The sequence below is a fragment of the Tinamus guttatus genome, unplaced genomic scaffold, assembly GCF_059628265.1.
Source record: "Tinamus guttatus ecotype Peru unplaced genomic scaffold, ASM5962826v1 Tinamus_guttatus_pri_ptg000389l, whole genome shotgun sequence".
In the NCBI taxonomy this organism is placed as follows: Eukaryota; Metazoa; Chordata; class Aves; order Tinamiformes; family Tinamidae; genus Tinamus; species Tinamus guttatus.
The window spans coordinates 406233-427450 of NW_028288923.1; the positions used below are offsets into that span (position 1 = coordinate 406233).

Genomic DNA, 21218 nt, shown 5'->3' on the forward strand with positions numbered 1-21218 from the left:
TGTATAATGTATTTTATTCTATTTTTCCAGGTTACATGAGAATTAAGGGATCAGAACTCATTTATTGCTTTGAGAAATACATACCAACAGTCATCACCTGTGTTTCAGGACTCCTTATTCAAAAAATAAGCAATTAGGTCAGCAAATAATCTAGTGTTATATGCTCAAGTAGGCTGTTACTCAAAAAGCAGGAGTTTAGGAGGCTGCAACTAGAGATGGGATTACGCAGAATGTCTTAATGTTTAAACATGGCGCTAGGGGCTGAAGATACATGACAGACAATGGCAATAACTTTTGTGCCCAAATGGGCTCAAAGCACGTCCTGGCATTGAAGATGAATCAATCTGAACCTTAAAGCTTTGCAGGTCAAACTTGTGCTATGCTGTGCTCTGTTCTTTTCCAGTCGGTACAAGATTTATGATGTCTTTATGAACATGGTATTATCTGTAAGGAAGTGGAGAGGTGTGTGTGAGAGCATTATGTGGAGGGGCAAAGGTTTGATGGGAAAATGGATTTGAGATATTGTTTGGAAAAGTTGAGGTGAAAGGGCAGGGAGAAGGTGTGTGGGAGGAAAACGGAGAGGATGGTTGGCCCTGGCTGTTGGCAGCACGATGTGCGTGAGGGTGACGGCAAGGCTGAAGTTACGCTGTGCTCAAAGGAGAGAGGCCTCTAGTTCTGCTTGGCCTCCCGCTCTCTGACATCGGGTCTGGGAAGAGCGAGTCTCTGGAGAGCCCAGCTCACCCTGTGCTGGTCCTTCCTGTCGCTGCTTCTGGAAAAATACCCACTGGGCTTCTCAGTAGGGTAGGTGTTGCCACACTCTATTAATGTGCAGAAATGGGCTACCTTCGTGCCGCGTAATCGCATGGTCTGGATTTGGGAAGAACCCTTCAGGTCCCTCATATGAAATGAGGTGTATAGCAAAGATATGCCAATTTTAGGTTGAGTGAAGTTCCCCTAAGATGAACCTGAAAGTTATAGCTAGTCACAAATAGCAGATAAACAGCAATTGTGCTGTGTAGAGAGAGAGCAACTGATAGGTGGAGTAGGAAAAAAAAAAAGCTATTAAAATGAGTGCATTAGAAGGAATAAGATCAACTGCTATAATGTTTTCTGTGCAGCAGGCGTGCTTCGTTGCAGATTAAGCTCTTCCCATTACAGCAAAACACTATTGAAAGGGCTTGAATAGCTTCCCTAGCAGAGCAGCGTATAATAGTATGAGTGTAATTAAACTTCCAGCAGCATTTCTATGATATAAACATATCTGCAGGGTCCTATAACAGCTTTCAAATCTTTATTCTGAGCCGGCAGTATATACCATGCCATGATTTGCCTTTCATCCAAAGACTATAATGTGGCCCCGCTCTCGTAGCGGTAGAGCTTAGAGTGAAATATATATATCAGTGTCCTTTGGACCACACTGAGTCCTTGCAGGCGGCCTTGCCTGTTTGGAAGTGGGCAGCTGAGCATGTGGGGACAGCGAAATCACAGAGGTCATGTTCAATAAGAGCCTTATCCCTGCATGATTAAGTAGTTAATGCTCAGAAGAAGGCAGGAAAATCACAGTGGACTGACAGGCACCGTCTGATCCCCATTTCATCCCTCCTGCTTGAGGAGGGATGAGTTCGTGACAGCCCCTTTCTGTCCAAGTGCAGCACTGTAAAATCTCTTGGGGTTAAGAGGATTGACCTGCCTCTGTACGTGCATCTGCACATGCGGGTGGGCAGATGTTAGGCGCTGCACTCCCCATGCTTCATCTCATAAGGGATATGCAGAAGGTTGCTGATTCACAGATGTGGAAAGAAAAGAAACTCAGGAAACTTCCATTTCGGCACACTCCGAGTGCTTAAAATGACTCACTCCTCCTCTTTATGAAGGAAGAGCAAATAAAAAAAAAAATCCTATATGTTATTTGATGTGTATTCTCTTTTTCTTTTTTCCCTCCTCTGAATCTGCAAAAAGCAGTAGGAAATTGCCTGCATGGTCCCGCAGTTCATTTGGAAGCGATGTACATGAGAGCTGTGCTCGTGGCATGCCTGTGTCTGCTTGCCAGGGACTTGCAGCTAAGTTTTGCCCGCATAGAGGTGGGTGAGACTCCCCCGCTGTGGCCCTGCGGCCTGGCCGAGGCCGCGTGAGCCCGGGCCGGCCTCAGTGGCGCTTGCGTGTTGGCCCTCCTGCCTGGTGGGCGGCCACTCTGCGCCGCACGTGTCGGGGGAACATGCCCTGTGCGCTGGAGGAGAAGGGGGCCCGAGGCCGCTCTGTGGGGCGCAGGCCCCGCGCGTGTCCCTGGCATCTGCGCGAGCGGGAGCAGATGGGATCCGTGCGCCCGCAGCCAGCAGCTGTGCGGCCGAGGAGCGAGGGAGCCTCGGCCGTGGGGATGCCCCCTGCTTACAGAGGATTTGCTACAGGGTGCTACCTGTATATTATATATATATATATTTTTTATATAATATAATCGGAGGGAGGAGATTTTTTTTTTCCTGCTCTGTTTTTGGCCTACACTTCCCCTTTCTCTCTCCCCGTCCTGGCAACCTTTGCTTCCATGGAGCTCCTTTGGGCCTTGTCCTTCGTGCACGTATGCAGCGAGCAAGATCATCCCCCTCTCTCTCATTTAAACTGAAGCACAGACAGACTGTGGAGACTGTTAAGCCAATTACTCCGTTATCCCCAGGCCTTCAAGGGGAAGGCGCTGGTGGGAGGGAGCTGCCCGAGCGTGGGGTCCCCGCCAGGGCGGCGGGCGCGTGGACGTGCCGAGGGTGGCGTCACCTGAGCTGACACCGAGAGGTGACACTCTGAGGAGGGCGACGTCTGCAGCTCACCCTGTCCCAGAGCCGCCACCTTGCTCTCCGTGCGCTTCCAAGCTCCTGCTTGAGTCACACCTCCGCTGCTTTATTTACAGAAGGTAATGGTTAATTACTGAAGTGTAAAAGAATAAATGCTTCCCATAAAATCCAAGCTCATTCACCTTTCCAACTGCAACAGGCTGAATAGGTTTTTTGAAGTCAGTATTTAAAGCTGTTTAAATGAACTTTCTGAAATCATTAGTTCTATTGAGTACGAATGAAGTGTTCGTGGGAGCTGCCAGGACCGGGGATGGAGAGAAATCCCGAGGAAAGCCAGGCCCGTGAGTGTGGAGCGGGCGAGCGGGAGCGGAGCGGCGGCTCTGGCGTCGCGCTGGCAGCGAGTGCCACCCCGTGTCCGCGCGCGGCCATGGCAGAGGCTCCCCGGGGCTGGACGAGGCCGCAGCGGCAGCGCGCGCTGCCTCTGGCCCGTGTGTTCCGTCCTGCGGGGGCGCGATCCAGTGCGGGCGCGCGGTAACGGGGCTGGGTCAGAGCCGGCTTTTCAGGCTCTTTGGCTTTTTATTTTAGCTTTTTTCAATTTTACTCTTTAAATGGGTTGAGGGGAGCATAGCAAGTTGTTCAGAAGGAGCATTTTGAAGTTTTGGGGTTTGGACTCGCTGTGTTCTGGGCTCTCTGTACGTGCCCTGTTGTGTAGAAGTACTTGGAAATGTCCATCTTGTGCCCAGGGACATCTGCAGCGGGGTTTGTGCAGGCCCGGGGAGCCAACGCTCCGGGCGGCCCTCGGGAGGGTTTGTTGTTAGAAGGACAGAATTGCAGGGGTTTGTGCCCGACCGTGGCTGTCCGGGTGAACCAGGGCGAGCGTGGTGAGAAAGCAGGTGGGCAGCCTTGGCTGTGGGTGAGTCAAAGGAAACGCAATTCTGGCAGGTCAGGAGGAACAAAGGCAGGAAACTAGGAGAGGTCAGGAAAAATCCCTGCTTTTTCATCGCTCACAAAAGAGTTTTGTTGTTGCTGTTTTCTTTTCCTGCTCCTGATGCAGACTGCAAGGGTATCTTTGCTTCCAGCTTTGTTTTCTATATTGCTTTTTCTACCGATCAGATTAGGGTAAAATCACTTGCTGAGTTCCTGATGAGATTTGATGACCCTACAGTAAAGTTGTGGTAACTTCCTTACATGCTAAAGATGTGACTCGGGTGATTTCTTTTGTTTTGGGAAGCATGATTCCACCACAGCTTTATTTTTTGCACCACAAGTTTTCAAATAGTTATAAAAATTTATGAAAGAGAAATAGGCTTTTTTTTTTCCTGTCCTAGCCCCACCTGAAATATAAGGGGACTAAGTAAAACGTTATTTCTAGCCACAGAAGGTATCTGCGTGGGTACCAGTGCCACGAGCGCGTCCCCTCCGCAGGAGCACCGAGGGTGCCGCAGTTGGCAGTCGCTGCAGGAGCCAGGGCTGCCTCCGGCCTTGCCCTGGCGCAAGGAGGTGCCTGGGGCCCTCCGGAGCACCCCTTGTTCCTGAAGGGAAGAAAGGGGAGAATCCACCAACTGGAGAGAGAAAATAAGAGCTGAACAAGAAGCTCTTTATAATTAATCTTTTTATTTTTGCGGTTTTTGCCATTACATTCTTCCCAATGGCGTATCAGTGGTGCTAGACTGCAATAGCTGGTATAAGTCTCTCCTCTGAGCAGTGGAAACCCATTTTGGTAAAGGGCACTTAGCTCACTTCTCTTACTTGGCAAGTACAGCAGGGTGCCAGGTGTTAATTCTCAAAAAGCTTTTGTGACTGGGACATGTATCAAGGATTCCAATCACAGGTTGTTACTTCAGGAAAAATCTATTGGGGTGGGAGAAAAAACCTTTATTAAATGGCATGAACTTCTCTGTCTGAATGTAGTAAAATAATAATTAATTATATACTTTTAGGGATAAGAAATTAAAATGCATATTAATTAGATTAATAATGAAAACCTCTATGAAAGTCTGTGCTATGAGTTACAAGTAACTGTTTTGTGAATTTTTTTCTTTGGAGAAATGCATTTCAATAGACCGCAGGTAGCACGTCTGCCGTGTTTGCTGCACAGCTTGTGCTGATGTAGGTTTGATCCTGAGCTTGCTCCTGCCCGGGTTCCTTGTTTGGGGGGGGATTTGCGGGAAGGGTCGGAGCGGGTCCCGTGGGGCTGCCCGGCAGGGGCTCAGCCCTGCGGCTGCACAGCCAGGCTGCGCCCTTGGGCTTTTCCTCGTCCCTGCTCCTCCTGACGGCTTTCCAAGGAGCAGGACAGAAAGTCTCTTGCAGGAAGCCCGCTTGTGAATCGGTGTCTAGTTTAGGTGTGATTTGAATGTCGATCGCAGTGTCTTTGTGGTTGGATTCAGGCCAGCCCGAAGCCTGGCAGGGTCTTTGTGGAACTCTCTAGTACACAGGACACCCAAACTTGAAATTCACTTTTATGTAGTTTAAAAAAAATGTACAGTGACGTAAAAAGAAAACATCCAGTGCAAACCCTTTATACAGTGGAAATCAATACAGTGTTCCTTACAATAACCTTATAAAACATATTTTAAAATAGTGATTACAGGTAATACAATTGAGATGATGCTAACTGAAGAACTTCATTTACTGCACTAAATAATTTCCTAACTAACTTTATCTGTTGACTGCCAATATTTTAATTACTGATGAAAAACTTAAAAGATAAGTATTGTTAGTTAGAATTCTTTATAACATGCTAACATGGAACCTCAATAGCATACAGTGTTGACTGGATTAAACAAGATAAAAATGAAGCCAACTAATAAACCGAGACTGTGATCCCAACGTGCTTCTTTTGTAAATGGTCTGATCGAAAGCTGATCTGATTGATGGGCAGGATTCTACTTTTTTTTTCCTTTAGTTTATATTTGAAAATTGGAATGATTTGAATTATTGATGATAATATGCATTAGTGTCCTGTTAAATGTAGTGTTAGGCACCTTTTTATAGTAATGGAGGACTAAGATGAGCCCGTATTATAATGCATTGCTGTTTCCTGCTGAGAAAGCCCTTTGGGAGCAAGGGGGTGTAAATCAGAGATGTCCTGGATAACGGAAAAGCAGTGTCGTGAGGTTCCTCTACTCTGGTTTAGGAAAAAAAGCAAAAGATTTAGTGTTATCTGGTTAGCTACCACATTCAAATAATCAAACCAGCTAGACTAGCACCCAGAGCTCGAGCACAGGTCCTGCCGCCCCGGCTGTGCGCGCGGCCAAGGCCGAGAGGGCCCGTGGGCCGGGACGCCCCGTTCCCTGGGAAGGGCGCGCGGCCGCGCGGCTCCGTGCGGAGCTGCCTCCTTTCCCTCGGGCGCCTCTGCATCGCGTGAGGGACTGAGCACGTGCTTGCCAGGGACAGGGGGACCGCAGCTCCAACCTCACTGACGTGGGAGGTTCTTCCGTGCACGCAGATGCGCAGGGTACATACAGCATCCCGGTTTGGAAGTCTGCTATATTTTCCCAGATGGAAAATACCCGTTTTACAGTACCTGCTTAGAAGAAGTCAAAACAGTTTCACAGTAATGAGGCCTTTTGTTTGTTTGTCCCTGAAATAATAGAATTCCTTTAAGAATGTTGAATAGAAAACTTACTCAACCTTTTTAGAGATCTAGAGAGACCTATGTTGCAATCTGGAGATATCTACAGTTTTGGAGTCTTAATATTTCCCAGATCTCCAGATTTCCTGCCCTGCAGGATACCATGCCATTGGATAACATTGAGGTCCTATTTACAGAAAGAAAAAAAAAATTGCTTATAGCTAGAGGAATTACAGCACTCCAGAAAGGTGCCTGAAATCATCATCAGGCTGTTAAAAATGACAGATGAAACCAGATTGTGCATCTAAAAATCCTCTTTAATTTTATCTTTAGTAATTCAAACTTTTAGTAGAAGACTATAAAGCAAGAATAATTAATAGATTGGTAAAAAGGAAAAAAAATAATGCCTCCTCTTGCAATTGATGAAAGAATTGTTAATATTAAGTGGTAGACCATATGTTCCTCCTTGCCTCTGCTGGGTAAGTTTAAGCACGGAATATGAATGAAAGACGTTACAGGAGGGCCAGGCAAAGCAGTTGGCCTGGGACACAGGAGGTTAAACAAATGCCACCAAGCTTCTCCTTCCCCGCGGGTGCTGTTCCTGAATGCGTGCTGGGTAAAAGAATACAGGAGGAGGAATGAAGAAGAAACTGTAGGAGGAGGCGCTTTTTAAGGAGGAGCGTTCTTCAGGGTGGGGAGAAGAGTCGTGTCCTGGAAGACTCGAGCAGGTCCCCGCGCAGCCCTGTGGGGAAGGAGCAGAATGCTAGGAGGGATAGCAATGCTAGGAGGAGCTGGTAGATTTAACTAGATTTAACTCTTTTCATCCCTGAAATGCCACTGTCAGCATTTTTTCTTGTTTTTCTGTCAGAAAACCTGGTAGTGCTTGGGTAAAAAGCTATGAATCCTTCCTTGGCCTTTGGAAGGCTCTTGATGTCTATCTGTAGCAGGTAGGAGAAAACTGGCTAATTAGAAGATGACTAATTTGAACTCAATACACAAAATCTTCATTTGGTTCTGACCCATAAAGCTCAGCTAACATTTTAAACCTTGGTCCCCAGTCATTTAGAAAGTCATAATCAATATCTGAGTCTGAGGAGCCCGATTCCAAAGAACTGAGAGACTCTGCGATAGACTCGGCACCTTCGTAGCCATAGATGTGAAGTGTGTCATAGGGTAGCAAATCCCTGTCGTTGTCAGCTTCATCCTTCTTAACTTCAATCATAATTTCCATCTCTCCAGCACCAGAAGTTACATTTTCGGAAGGTTTTTGAATCTGTGCATACGGAGAAGGCACTGCTTCTGGCTTCATACCATTCTTGCGGACAGAGTTGAGTACAGACACATCATAGCTCGTGGTGTCCATTTCACCACCACCTTCTTCATCGTAAGTGACAAGCTGCTCGTGAATCTCTGCCACATTCCTCCCAAGACCACTCAAGTCCTTCTTGTGTCTCTTTCTTAGCAGAATTAGCAATACAATTACTACAAAAAAGAAAAGAAAAAAGAAATCAGCAAGTGTAAATAGAGGTGAAAGGGAACAGAGTGAACAAGTTGCATTTCAAATATATAAAGTCTGGAGGTCTGTTTTTTTTTTCTTGAGGGAGAAGAAATACAAGACATTGCAGGATTTGTCTGTTCTCAAAGCAGTTCAGTCTGTACCAGAATTGTGACTCTTGAACCAGGGTCACGAGTTCAAATGAATAGTGCCACAAGTTCATTGAATAGCTCCATCAGCCATTGCCTTGATCAATAAATCATTTTATGGCAGGCATTAAAACCTGTTAATACCGTGGCACTTGTGATGGGGACCATTTCTAAAGCAAGAAAAACCTCTAGTAGATTCCAAACACAGCAAATAGTTGATCTACTAATTTATTAGAGATATATTTATGTTCATTGGACTGGTTAAAGGCTGTCTGGACTACTCTAGCCTTTGGAGACAAGAATCCTTTTGTTGCTGTGCTGGCACAAATTTCTTGTGTTACCTGTGTGTGAGCCTGGTAACGACGACTCCAGTATATTATGTATACCTGGAATAACCTTTCCAATAGAATAAATACAGTTTAATAGTTGAAAATATGCCAACAGACCTGGTAAAAAGAGCTAATTAAATGGTTCAAATAGAGTATTTCTGCTTTCACAGTAATTTTATAGGATTTTGTGGACTCAGTTAAAAAAAACTCCACATTTTAGATCAGAGAACATTACAGATTCAGATACTTACTACTGATTGTGAAGATGCAGATGAAAATTGCCACCAGTGCTTGAATACTAACTCCAACTTGCTTAGTTCTTTCCTCACAAAAAGTAAAGTTGCCTTTTTCATTGCACTTGCAGACGCTGATGACCAGTGTATTTGTGCTGCTGAGGTCAGGCTCGCCGTTGTCCGAGATGATGACAGGCAGGTAGTGGATTTTTGCAAGTTCACGATTAAACTGTCCGTATTTGACAGTGATATTAGCTGTATTATCTGGAAGAAGTAATAACATATACTTAAGTGATAATCTCCACCCGATTTGCCCTATAGATACATCATCTAGATTAGTGTATCATCTGCTGAGACTGAGCAAGCCTTTAGGGAAGCCAGTCAAACCTGCATAGTGCCAAAACATTTTTGTAGTAGGCTAAGCCTTTAAAATAGCAATAGCTCAACTGGGCCAAACTTAGGTTACAGCTGCAGGTTTTTTGCCCTGCATCTAGTCTCTCACTTGGGATAACTCAGAAAATCCTGTGCAGGGATACGCTACCGTGATTCTCGATCAAAGAGAAGTTGCTGTCCTCTGTGGCCAGGGAGTATCTGAAGAAACCTGCAGGTGACACTTCATCCTTGTCAGTGGCTGAAATCCTGACGATTACCTGGAAAGATGGAAGAGATCATAATTTTCCGTATGCGTTGCCTCCAGTGCTGAAAAGGCTTACAGTAACTAAATTACAGTGTATCCTGTGTAACATTTTAGTAAAGGGCAAGACAAAGACATTCATGGTGCTCCTCTTGTAGTTCTTCCAAGGGAAGCTTGAAAAAGAGCACTGTCTTTTCCCTAAAATAGTAATTTAACTTCACTGACAAGTGGGAGACAAAAGACAAAGTCTTGGATAATTAAAGCATTAAAAATGCCTCATACTAAAAAGCATGCATAATGAATGCTCGAGATGGCTCTCTTCTGAAGCCTGACTTATTTAGAGATAAGAGTCTAAGTCTTTGAATGTTGTTGAGACTTCCACTCCTGAATGACCGCTTTGTTTTTGAAAACTTTGACCTGCAATGCAGTAGATGTGTAATATATACGAGATGTGTACAATTATATCCCAATAGTAGTTTGGTTAAGGTGACATCAAGTTATAGGTGAGATAATACCTTGTGTTTTCTTACAGATTCTTTCCAAGAGTCCAACCTGTTCCAAAGACTGCAAATTAATCAGACATGAGATATATATGTATATATATATGTAGGCTAAATATATGTGTCTGAGCCCAAATATCTAAAAACACAAATGCTAAACAACTTCTGTATGCAAACAGTTGTCCTGATAAACACTACAGTAGCGTTACATGTGGCAGTGTGGCAACTGCTGATCTTTGCCTTGCAAGTGTTGATGCGACTTCACAGTTCAATTGCTAATGCATGCACATACTTACAAGCCTGGAGGGGAGGAACGGTGCAGTTCATGTGGGTAAGCAGATAAATGTCTATAGCTTAGCAGCCCTAAAGAAAGACTTCTGACCTCAGACAGTTTGGAAATTGCTGAAAATAATTTCAGATCAGGCGTTTGGCTGTGAAAACTGAGACTAATTATTTAACAGAAGACATGTTTCGCTTACACTTGCAAGTCGATAATTCAGAAGTAAGGAAAAAAGCTCCTTTCTCACCTTTCCTGGTACAGCATTTTCGCACACTCGAGGTTCCTCAAGATAAACAAGTTCTGGAGCATTATCATTTACATCAGTAACTGTGATGTGGACCTGGGCGTGTGATTCTCTGTCAGAAAGCCGGCCTGAGAAGAACCAAGAGCAGCACATGTCACAGAATCATTATAGACTCATAGAATCGGTGTGGTTGGAAAAGACCTTCAAGATGATTGAGTTCCTCGCCGTGAGGAATCGTGGCGATACGTTGGCGCCTTTTCCCCTTGCTTGTGTCCACCCGTGTGCCTGCTCTGTGATGAACGAGGAGAGTTCCTAGCTCCATCCTTCAGTCTGACTTCCCTTTGATGGATTCCAAGTATTTCCTAGCAACTCTCATAGTGGACTAAATTATCCAGACTTTGTGAGGAAGAAGAGATAAAAAAGATAATTGCTAACGGCTTCTTGTTCTTCAGCCTCTGTGACTGTAGTGTCCAAGATGATCCCTTAGTGCTAAGGCTGCTGGCACAGAGGCCAGGACAGGTCCTGGCCCTGGCGTAGACGCTGTCACTCAACGTTTAAGATTATTGTGCAAGGCCTGTGAGCATCCGCTTCATTTGTGCTTAGTGTGAACAAGCTGTCAGGCTGAGCCATTTCTTTTTGATAAGTAATAGTCTTGTTGTAAAGTCAAATTCCGATTTATTTTAAAGAAGAAAATGAACAGTACTTACCATCCTCAAGGACTTCCTGGGCTGCTACTGTTATGTTGTAGGAGGCACTGAATTCTCGGTCCAGAGGTTTAGGAATCTGAATAATTCCCGTATCAGATACTCTAATGTAGTCTCCGTTAGGACTGGCTCTTCGGCGACTAAATCTGTTTTTTGTTTAAAAAGTGTTATGTTAATACAAAGGTTAAGATAATAGCAAAAGCATCTTAGTTATTTATCAAATTATTGGGATCATTAGTAATTTTTCAATTTTCAAATAGAATTACTGAAACTAGTGTCATGTTACCTGATTTTCCGTTTAGCTGCATCAGGGTCATGTGCCCAAACTGAGCCAAGTGTTCGTTTTTCTGGATCATTTTCCCTCACTTTAAAATTATATGGCAGCTTGGTGAAGACAGGAGGCTCATCAACATCGATAACCTCAATGGTAACTGTTGAGATGCTCCTAGAACCACCAGATTTAAAATAGCGAAGATCAACTGTGGGATCTGTTGCTTCAATGTCAAACCTGTATTCAGCAACTTTTTCAAAGTCCAGGGGCTAGAAAAAAAAAGACGAACAGATATTCTAGTTTTGTTGATATCTAAGTAAACCTTGTGCTGGCTGTCTATGCAAACTAAAGCTCTGTGCTTGGCTTTTCTTTGGAAATGCTAGCAAATTTCAATTACATTCTTGGGAAAGCATTCCCTTCCCAAGCTGCCCTTTCATGAGTAGGGCGGCTTGAGCAACTTCTGATTTTGAACAAATGTATTCAGCATTCAAAGTTCAGCAAAGCTTCTTGGTTTAAATAATTTTCTTTTTATATTTCTGTATGAATAGTCACCCTTCAGAGTCTGTGCTATCTCCCCCCAGGCTACATCCGACTCATCACTAGTTTAAGGAAGGAAGGTGAGGGCCAGATTCTCCTCCTGCAGGCCAGGCTTTCTGTTCTGCAGTCACCCAGGCAGATTCCTGGCTGCACTGACCGATAGCTGGGACAGGCAGTGACAAACAACATCCACTTCCTTCGGGATGCGCATGCTGCGTGTTGCGACTTCCCGGCATTTCCACTGCTATTCCTATTTGTACACAGAATCACTCTTGAAAACAATGCAGTGATCTTTCTGTTACTAGGGAAAAATACCTTCTTTGGCCTAATGATTCCTTCGTTTGTGAATGGATTTGCTACAATTTCGAAGGTGTCCCTGTAATTTCCTCTGACAAAACTGTATTTTGTATTTCTATGTTGTGGTTCATCAACATCTTCCACTTTGACTCTGCCAACTTCTCCTCCTACTGAAACATTTTCAGGAACTTTAAAGTGAAACGATGCTGTTAAAGTAAACAAAGAAGAATGTGCATGGAAGTTAGTACTTAGTTTGAATCATTTGTATTTTTTAGACATATAGAACAATATTTGCCTGAGAATTATCAGTCTCTACAGACACCTTGCACAAAATCTTGACAATGTTTAGAATGTTAGACTTTCATAAAAAATTTATCAAAAGTGCAAAGTGATAAAGTTAATATCAATCTTTTTCTGCTCTAGGGGTGCATCAGCTGGATTAATGTAGCTAGAGCTGAAATACAGAAGCGCCTCTGAGTATGTGGAATTCTTTCATCCATTTTAAAGAAACAAATGATTGTGGTGAGTTCCGATATCAGTTTGTTTTAGCCCTGCCAACCCTTGGTTTGCAACTGCTACACTCCTGCTTTATACTTACGGTGCTTGAATACTGGGAAGTTGTCATTGATGTCGCTTAACGTGATAATGACCGTAGCTGTGCTTGAATCCCCAGAAAAGCCTGGGGCATCTTTTGCTTTAACAATAATTTCATATGTTGATTGATTCTCTCTGTCCAAATCAGCCCTGGTTGTAAAAATCACACCTTTAAAAGAACAACATTGAGAATGGTTAGATCTTGTAGCATGTCTGACATCTCAATTTTTTGCTTAAGTAGCATTTTTAACAATGGTGTTTTTCTAATGCTAGGAATGCTAGAAATCTTTTTATTTATTGGCATACTTGAGAGGTTTTGTAGAATACATTCCTTTAAACTGATCTTTGCTTCTTACAAGCATAGCTGATTCTAGCAGTACCTAAACTTGGTCCCTATAGCACTGAGGTCCCTATAGCGCTTGGCTGACTGCTACTTTATCTGAGCTGACAGACTTTCTGCTTACAAGTGGCACTGGTATATTTTTAAGCTTAAAGAAGACAAGCTTAAAGGAGAAAATTTAGGGACAAAAAGTGGTAAATTATTGATTATAAAATTGGAAACCACATATCAAAATCAAACCAATAAAATGCACATCAGGTTGTATGTAGTGACCTGCTGCAGGTCCTAGCTGATTTGGGTAGCTGATAACCTAGCCCTCCTAACTGCAGAGCTGCAAAGCTATAGGGAATTCTTTATGGATGGAACCACCATCTACCTCTTGCTTATCTTTTCATAGCATTTTTGTCAGTTTTTCATATCAGTAATGCAGTTCCTGGATTTATGTATTCACCTTTCTCTGCTTGGTCACAGGAATGATATCTGTGCCAAACTGGAAACATAAACTTAAATTAGCTCCCAGTCAGTCTCTTCCTTAGTGGGGGAAAAAAAAAAGGACTTTTTATCTTCTCATTTAGGTCATGACACCCAATATCCCAACTTTATTACTTCATTTCCAGATGCAGACAGGGGCACTGCGCCAGTATGAAGGAAATATCTTTCTAAATTACAATCAATAATTGAATTTGTAATTTGTTCTTCACCTGGTCCAGAAAGAAAAAGACTTAAAACTGTGTTTCCTTATAAAGCATAAGCTAGAAGTTTGACATTTGCATATCTGACCTACCAGAGTCATCAACTGTGAAATATTCGTCTCCCTTAATGACTTGGTAGGTGACCGTGGCATGACCTGTGACTGTTGGGTCATCAGCATCTACAGCTGTCACTTTGGTGACCGAGGTTCCTAGAAAAGAATTACCCAGATAATTCACAGATTCTGCTCTTTAATCAGGGTCACAAAGGGGAGTGAGCGGATGAAGAACGTACCTACTGGTGACATTTCTGGGACAGATCCATTGAACACCTTTTGTACAAACACCGGGGCATTGTCGTTGATGTCGTAAACCTTGATAATGAATTTAGATGGTGCTTCCAGCGACTGGTTATTTCTTCTGTCAATAATGAGAGCTGTCAGCTCATACTCTGCTTTTTTTTCTCTGTCTAGCCTCTCAAATGCATATACATCACCACTGTCTTCTTCCACTTTGAAGATGATGTTGGCATATTCACCCTCAAGAATATACTTAGCGTTGTTGTTCCTTACACTCGACATGATCTGGAAGGCAGAACACAAAAAGGTAAAAGGGAGCTTTGTCACCTGGATGCAGAACAGTTTTAACCAGATGATGCAGCTAACCGAGACCCCTGTCAGATTGAGTGTGAGGCCAGAATAGCCATCCAGAAGTTTGATGGCTGCTGGAGCATTGCTCAACACACAGTAGCTACTTTATCCAGGATCCTACTACTATCCTGCTTTATATAGGATCCTACTTGCATCCTATATCCAGGCCCGTAGCATGAAACTTGGATCTAGATGGAAACTTGTTTGCTTATAGACTTTTTTCTTTTTTTTATTATATATCACAGTTCCTAAAGATATAAATTGTTCGTGCAGTCATAGATGCAAGTATTAACCTCACTACGGTGTTCAGCACTGCCCTGTTCGTTTGAGCTGTTCTTGTTTGCAGGTAGTAGCAGAGGCCTGCCCAGGTCTCACCGAGTTGTGGTATCGCATCCGTATTTGCAGCGTTATTTGGCGTTATTCTGTATGTTGACATTGTTCAGTGTTATTGTGTATTACTTAGCATTTAGCAGAACTCCTACCATATTCCACAGCTTTCCTGTCAGTAGTCATAGTAGTTCCTTTATGATCAGTATTTTAGGCTTATGCTTATGACAATAAGATTAAATTTTTACCCCCTAGGGCTTAAATTTTAAGATTATGTGCAATGAAGAAAGGTATGGGGTAAAAAGAATGAACATTAATCAGTTTATAAGAGTAATTTAATCCGATTCCAAATGGTCTTGTGCATTATTTAGTTTGATCTGGGTGTAATCTGATGATTCATCTGTGTCTATACTTTCACTTATCTCAGTACACTGATAGCAGGCTTAAACCACAGTTTTCCGTGCACTATATTAGCATTCTTATTTCAGCAGACTATTGATAATTGCAGGTTTGACCAAGATTTTCCAGTCTTTTGTTACTGATGTTATCATAAATTGCAGCTGTTTGTTATTCAGGATTTGATTTATCCTGTAGCTGTCATTTACTGCCCAATATCCTTTCATTTAGGCTTTCTATTTTGAAATGTGTCTTAAAGATTTTCTCTCCTCATTCCACGTACATAACCATGCTTTTGGCTGCTGGGGCTGCTGAAGAAGAGCTTACAGCCCTGGAGATGTGAGGTAAGAAATAAGCCCACCTTGGTCTCAAAGATGGGAGTAGTGTGCTGCCTTGCTTAATTTTTATTTGCTTGTTCAGTGTAACAGAGGCAGACTTTGAAGATGGCCCTTGCTAAAACTGAGGATGAACCTCCAAAAGTCACAAAAGATAAACCCAAAACCTAGCAGGATGTTCCTGCAGCTGCTGCTCCATTCTGCCATGCTGCTGCCGTGGCCTTTGTGGAGGGTTTAGCGAGTGCTCAGTGTTGCAAATACAACGTGCAGAGCGTGGGCACTGCAGGAGTCAGCAGGGCCATCCACGGCCGAGAGGCCAGAGCCCAGCACGGAGCGGGTTACCCTTGTTGAGGGCAGCTCCAGGCATAGAAATGTTCTCCTCAGTCTCCTGCTGACCTCCTTGAGACCAGGGCTACCCCGTGTCAGCCGGAGCCGCCCGTGGGCTCTTTGCTGCCTCCCTCCCGTACTCTCCGCCGGGAAGCAGCGCGGATGCAGGAGGGGCTGCGTCGCTTTGCCAGGACAGCCTTGACAGATGCTCATTGCTGTGCATGGGAGGAAATCGAACAACTGCATTTATCTGAGAAGTGTCAAACTGGTTCAGTTTGAAAGACTAGATAGATTGGAGGAACTTTGTCTGGCTGATGTGCAGTTAATCATAGGATTTTATGAGTGCTGCCCTGGAGAAAATGAGTTTGCAAGCAGGTCAATGCTCATTGCATTTTTTTTTTTTTAACAATTAATTGCTTTCACTTTGTGAAACAAAGTTTTTCGGTTGTGTGAGGCATGTCCTAAACACAGCATTTTTGGTTTGTGTAACCAAGCTGAGAGATAGAAATTCTGCTTTTTAAAGCAACAATCCTGCAACCAAATACTCCAAGTACACCAAAAATTGAATGATGGATGAAATGCAGAAGCATGAAACTGCAATGATACATTAAGCATTTCTGAGCTTTGTTGTTAGAAATGAGGTACAAATTCAGTAATTGTGTCTGGCATTTTAAGGTTCTGCTGTGGCACTGAAGCACAGTGGATGGATGTGGAGGACAGACAACGTTTTCTGGAAATATGGTGCTTCTTGGCAGAGTAAAAAGGGCCCTGAATATTGTGTGCGAGAGGTTTTCTTGTTGTGTTAATCTACTCAGGTTACAGATTATAAGTCTTTTAAACTGAACTGCTTTTGATTCCAACTAAAATATGAAGTAGATTATCTACTAAAGGAGGAACTAAATTGAGGAACTACTTTGTGGTGCTAACTTTTCCAGTAAAAGGAAAATAATTGACATACATCAGCTTCCAGGTTTCCTTCTAACTTTACCCCGGCAGGCAGTGCAACTGGTCCTTTGCTTTGGCTGCTCCACGCCTGCCATTCTCTAAAATTTATTTGTATTCTTCCCAGGAATTCTAATCTCCTTCACATCACTCTAGATTTACTCTGTCCCTGTGTTCTTAAGAATGTAACATGTTATTAAATCCCATTTCTATTTCCTGGTTTTCCTTCTATTTTGCTGAAAATGCAAAAAAGGGCCAACATTCGGGACACTCATTTGCTGCTTGCATTTCTAACTAGTCATTGACAAAAGACTATTATTTACCTTTCCAACATGGTGTGGTAATGGAGTATCAATCTCTTCTTTGATATGCATTTGGTTCCATATCCAGTCTCTCTTAAGTCGTTTATGACCGGGATTGTTTGAAGAAGAGAAATTTTCTTTTATTTTCAGACCTTCTTTATAAGCCAAGGCTGGAGCCAAGAACAATAGGAAGAGTGGAATAAAAGTCTTCATCTTCTTCTGTAGCCTAGAAAGTAAAATAAAATATGAGAAATGTGTAAAAATAATGGAGTCACCTTAACCAGAGAGAGCACCCATAGAAAAGCAAATGGACTTTCCTTCTCTAGGAAGTTTCATTACTTTCTTTACTTTTTCATCTGGTCAAACTGATAATATCAAGCTTCTTCCAGCACAAAACTGTTATAACCAGATGATATGACAACTGTTTAAAAAAAAAAAAAAAGGGAAAAAGACAAAGGGAGGTTCCCAGAGCTGGCGTTAAAGCCGGCACCTCCATGAGGCTCCGCCGTTAACCAACGGGCAGCTCCGGTAGCCGAGATGCCCTGGGTGGCAGCCAGGCCCTGGACACAGGAGGCCGCTCCGTGGCTGAGCCGGGTCCACGTTTCTGTTAACGCAACTTGACATCATGTGTTCCAGCCTGACAGACCAGAACGCAACGTTTTGACTTTCCCTGACGCAAAATACGCTTTAATCGGTATCTTATATGGAAAATATTGATTTAGAATAAAACCTGTTTTTTGGTGGAAAAAAATGATTCCTGTGAAATCTTCAATCAATTCCAAGCACAATGTAGAAAATTATCTTGCTCAAAGAGCTCATTTATTGATTAGATTCCTTCTCTTTTCGAAGATTTGACGACATGTATAAAGTTCCTTTATCCCTTCTACTTAGGTTTTACCATATGATAAAATTATTCTCTGATGAAACCATTTTTAAATCATATGTTAATATTAGCAAACTTTAGACCTGACTTTCACATCAGATTGAGAAGTTCATTTAAAGTAGCAAAGCTGATTAATTTTCTTTCGAAATTTTTCCTTTGCAATATAAAGCACTGTGAAAGAACTTTAACACTCAAATAATCAGACTTCAAATTATACATAAATGCTTTTCCATTAGCTTTTAGGAGCTGTCAGCATGTACATCAAAAATGAAACAGTTAATTGCAATAAAGCTAAGTTGACATCACACAGTTTGCTAAATGTAAGATTACATTAATATTTTGGGCAGGAAGGTGGAGAGATGTTTCCAAAATTGCTCTGTGGTAACGAGGCAATCAGTGTTAACCCATGGTTCATCATCATTATCAGTAAAAACATTTTATTCCAATATGAAGTATTTTCTTTCCTGTGTATTTTTCATGTATGCATTTGTTGTATAGAAGCTGCAAAACGTTCCTTATTTGCCAATGTGCAGGAAAGCACCGATGTAAAACAGCTTTGTTCCTTAGAAGCTAAGCTAAGGCTGGCTAGTGATAGAGAAAGCACTTGTGAGAAGACTAGGATGTTGCTTGGCCATATGTGTGATGGTGCTGGGCATTGTGGTAAGATCCCTAGGCCCAGCTTTAGGCACAGGCCTTTCCTCTGCCCTCTGCACTAGCTGGAATCTCCTTAAATAGATGCACGTTTCTGCTGGAACTTGAGCGGGCAGGTCCCGGTGAGCCGGTCTGCGGGGCTCAGGGTGTGCGGTGGGTTCCCTTCCTCCGAGCAACCGTTAATGGATTCTCTGGCGACGCTTTTGCAGCGTCTCTGCTGCATCGGGTCAAACAGAGACTAGGACAGAAGAGCCCCTTGCAAAAGCTGCCCTCTACCTCATCCGTGGCATTTTTCAGAATTTCTCATTTGGCGGAAGTGCCCATTGGTTTATTCAAATAGCTGAGTAACTTTCTCCGCTCCTATATTTTCTTTCAGCAGGTGATTAGTTTTCCACTAACATTACTCATTTTTTAAATTAGGTTATTTTAGCAAATAACTCTTGGTCTTCAGGGCACCACAGACAGCTAATGGAGAGATTTGGGTGTTCAAACTGATTTATGGAGCACGTGGCTCATGTCATATAGTTTATTCTTGTACATAGGGAGTAATTATTAGAATTGTTTGAAGGAGAGATACAGACAAAGCAGTGCCAATTAAAAGTTTGCATTTCACAAGTTCTTTTGGTAAATAATCAGCTGTAACATTGAAGAGCAGCAAATATAAATCGTGAGTCCATGTAGTGAAGCCTCATATGATGGAGAATTCATATGAACTTTCATTAACTTTTTTGAGACATTTGCCTGGTATCTGATGGACTCCATAGTTTTTCTGGCTGCCTTCCTCCTTTCTCTCTGCTATTCCCACTCCAGTATTCCTAAGTAGCTCCATGCGAAGAATCCTGTTGAATTTACACTGGATTGAACCCTATGATACAAAGCAGCTAACACTTTTTTTTTTTTTCCCAGAAAGTAGTAAATTTTACTTTGCACAATCTAAACTCCTCCAAAATTGCCATGCTTAATGAAGCTGTGCTAAACTTAATCCAAGAGCAGAATGTGGCCCAGTGCCTCACAGAACCCTCAGTTTCTAATTAAATTATCATCTTTATCATATTTAAGTCCACTGGTAAATGCATGAATATAGTAAGCAGTGAGAAATCGAAAGATGAGCTCCAAAGAATACGAGAAGGATACATTACCTCTTTCTTTGCAATGTGTATATCGTAATGCACATTTAGGTTAATGCACGGTTCTTAGGTAAGCAGGAGAAAACACTGTTAGAAGAAAGCAGTTCATAGCAGTGCTTCATGCTGCCTTTCCAGGACGTGGAATGGCTGGACAATCATGAACCGATAAAGCCTTCCCAGGGAGTGAAAAGTACTGCAGTTAGGTAAAAAGCAGCATTACCTTCAAACAGCACATAGGATGCACACAGGACTTAAATGTATTTGCCAACTCTTGCCAGTGGACCAGGGTCAGAGTCACAGCAGCATCTCAGATTTTTTCTCCCAGTCTCTTCATCTGATAATTAAGCAGCTTCTAGCTGAGCAGCTTCTAACAGGCCTGGAGGAGGCGGCCGCCAAGCGCTCGGGCAGGCAGAGCCGTTCCCTGCGCTGCAGCTGGTGTCTGCGCTGCAGGAACGGGCTCCTCCGCGCTCCCTGGAGCGCGGGCTCTGGCAGGAGAGCTGAGGACGTGCAGGGGGTCAGGGAACTAGGGCAGATCTTCAAACTCGAGTAACTTCACTTAGAAACTACGCTCTCCAAGTAAAGTGTGCAACATGATTGGGGCAGTTGTATTTTCTTGTTGCTTTCTCAGACACAACTTTATTTTTTGGGTGGTTATTCAGCGTTTCTGTCATTTCTTTTTTATTGAAGCTGACCTATTCTCATCAAGGTTCATATTTTAAAATAGATCTGTCCTCCAAACAGCGTGCAGCTTTGTGTTCTCCAGATTATTGAATTGATTTGAATGCACATTGTGCATGGCTACCTGGTAGGGTATTTTCCATTGTCCTTTTGTCAACTTTATGCTTTTGAGAAGTGGTTTCCACTGATAACTAAAGCGTGGAGTGCAAGTGGTTTCCACTGATAACTAAAGCGTGGAGTGCAAAAACCTACCTGAAAACAGATTATAAAATGACTTTTCATATGCATGATGGTACTTTCGAGTAAATAGCCACTCTGATGATTAAACAGTCAGGAGTGCAAATACCTACCTGAAAACCTGTTGCAAAATGATGTTTTCTGTTCATGATAGTAGCTTAGATTAAATAGACACTTCAATAGTATCTTAACTACATATGTTATTTAAAAAAAGAAGTTGCAGAGTATTGCAAGAGCACTGCTGTTTAGTGCTGTTCAGATGTCGATGAAGCAGTGCTGTGTATCACTGACTAAGGAGATGGTTTTGATTCTGGCTCTTGTTTTGTTATTTTTTTCTGTCGTCTGAAAAAATAGAACTAGTTAAAAATGGAAGGGAGGCAAGTACTGTTTTGGCTTTCATTTTATTCTTTTTTAAAAGAAATAAAGCCACCTTCCAGTCTACTGAATTAATGTCCTTGCACTAAGCAGCGGTAAGAAGTAGTAGTAAAAACTGCATAAATGACCCCTGCATCTTCCAGACTCCCTGGCTTGCATTTTAGCAACTGTCTCGCTGAACGCCAGCTAAAAGCTGCAGTAAATACTAAGGGAAGGGCATGTGAAACAGCGGATGCGCCACGCAGGCAAACGTGAACTGAAAGCCATAACTGTGTGTTTGAAGAGGATATTTTCTGTAAACAGAATGATCTTAGAGCAATGAGTGAGGAAGAAAGTTA

The 21218-nt window shown here is 42.8% G+C and overlaps 1 protein-coding gene across 1 annotated transcript; it reads right to left on the bottom strand.

Moving 5' to 3' along the window:
* Positions 1 to 7241: 7241 nt before the first annotated feature.
* On the bottom strand, positions 7242 to 19829 carry CDH5 (cadherin 5). Its single transcript, XM_010221574.2, has 12 exons — positions 19811 to 19829; positions 16951 to 17155; positions 13946 to 14234; positions 13746 to 13862; positions 12626 to 12790; positions 12046 to 12233; positions 11209 to 11462; positions 10926 to 11068; positions 10222 to 10346; positions 9102 to 9210; positions 8579 to 8824; positions 7242 to 7836 (listed from the first exon to the last, which is right to left on the bottom strand). The coding sequence occupies exons 2-12, from the start codon at positions 17140 to 17142 to the stop codon at positions 7343 to 7345; spliced, it is 2322 nt and encodes a 773-aa protein (XP_010219876.2). The 5' UTR covers positions 17143 to 17155; positions 19811 to 19829; the 3' UTR covers positions 7242 to 7342.
* Positions 19830 to 21218: the final 1389 nt, after the last annotated feature.

Coding starts and splice junctions, on each gene's coding strand:
- CDH5 (XM_010221574.2), bottom strand. CDS start 17,142: ATGAAGACTTTTATTCCACTCTTCCTATTGTTCTTGGCTCCAGCCTTG. Junction 14,235..16,950: donor TACCACACCATGTTGGAAAG/GTAAATAATAGT, acceptor TCTGCCTTCCAG/ATCATGTCGAGTGTAAGGAA. Junction 12,791..13,745: donor TTTCACAGTTGATGACTCTG/GTAGGTCAGATA, acceptor GTTCTTTTAAAG/GTGTGATTTTTACAACCAGG.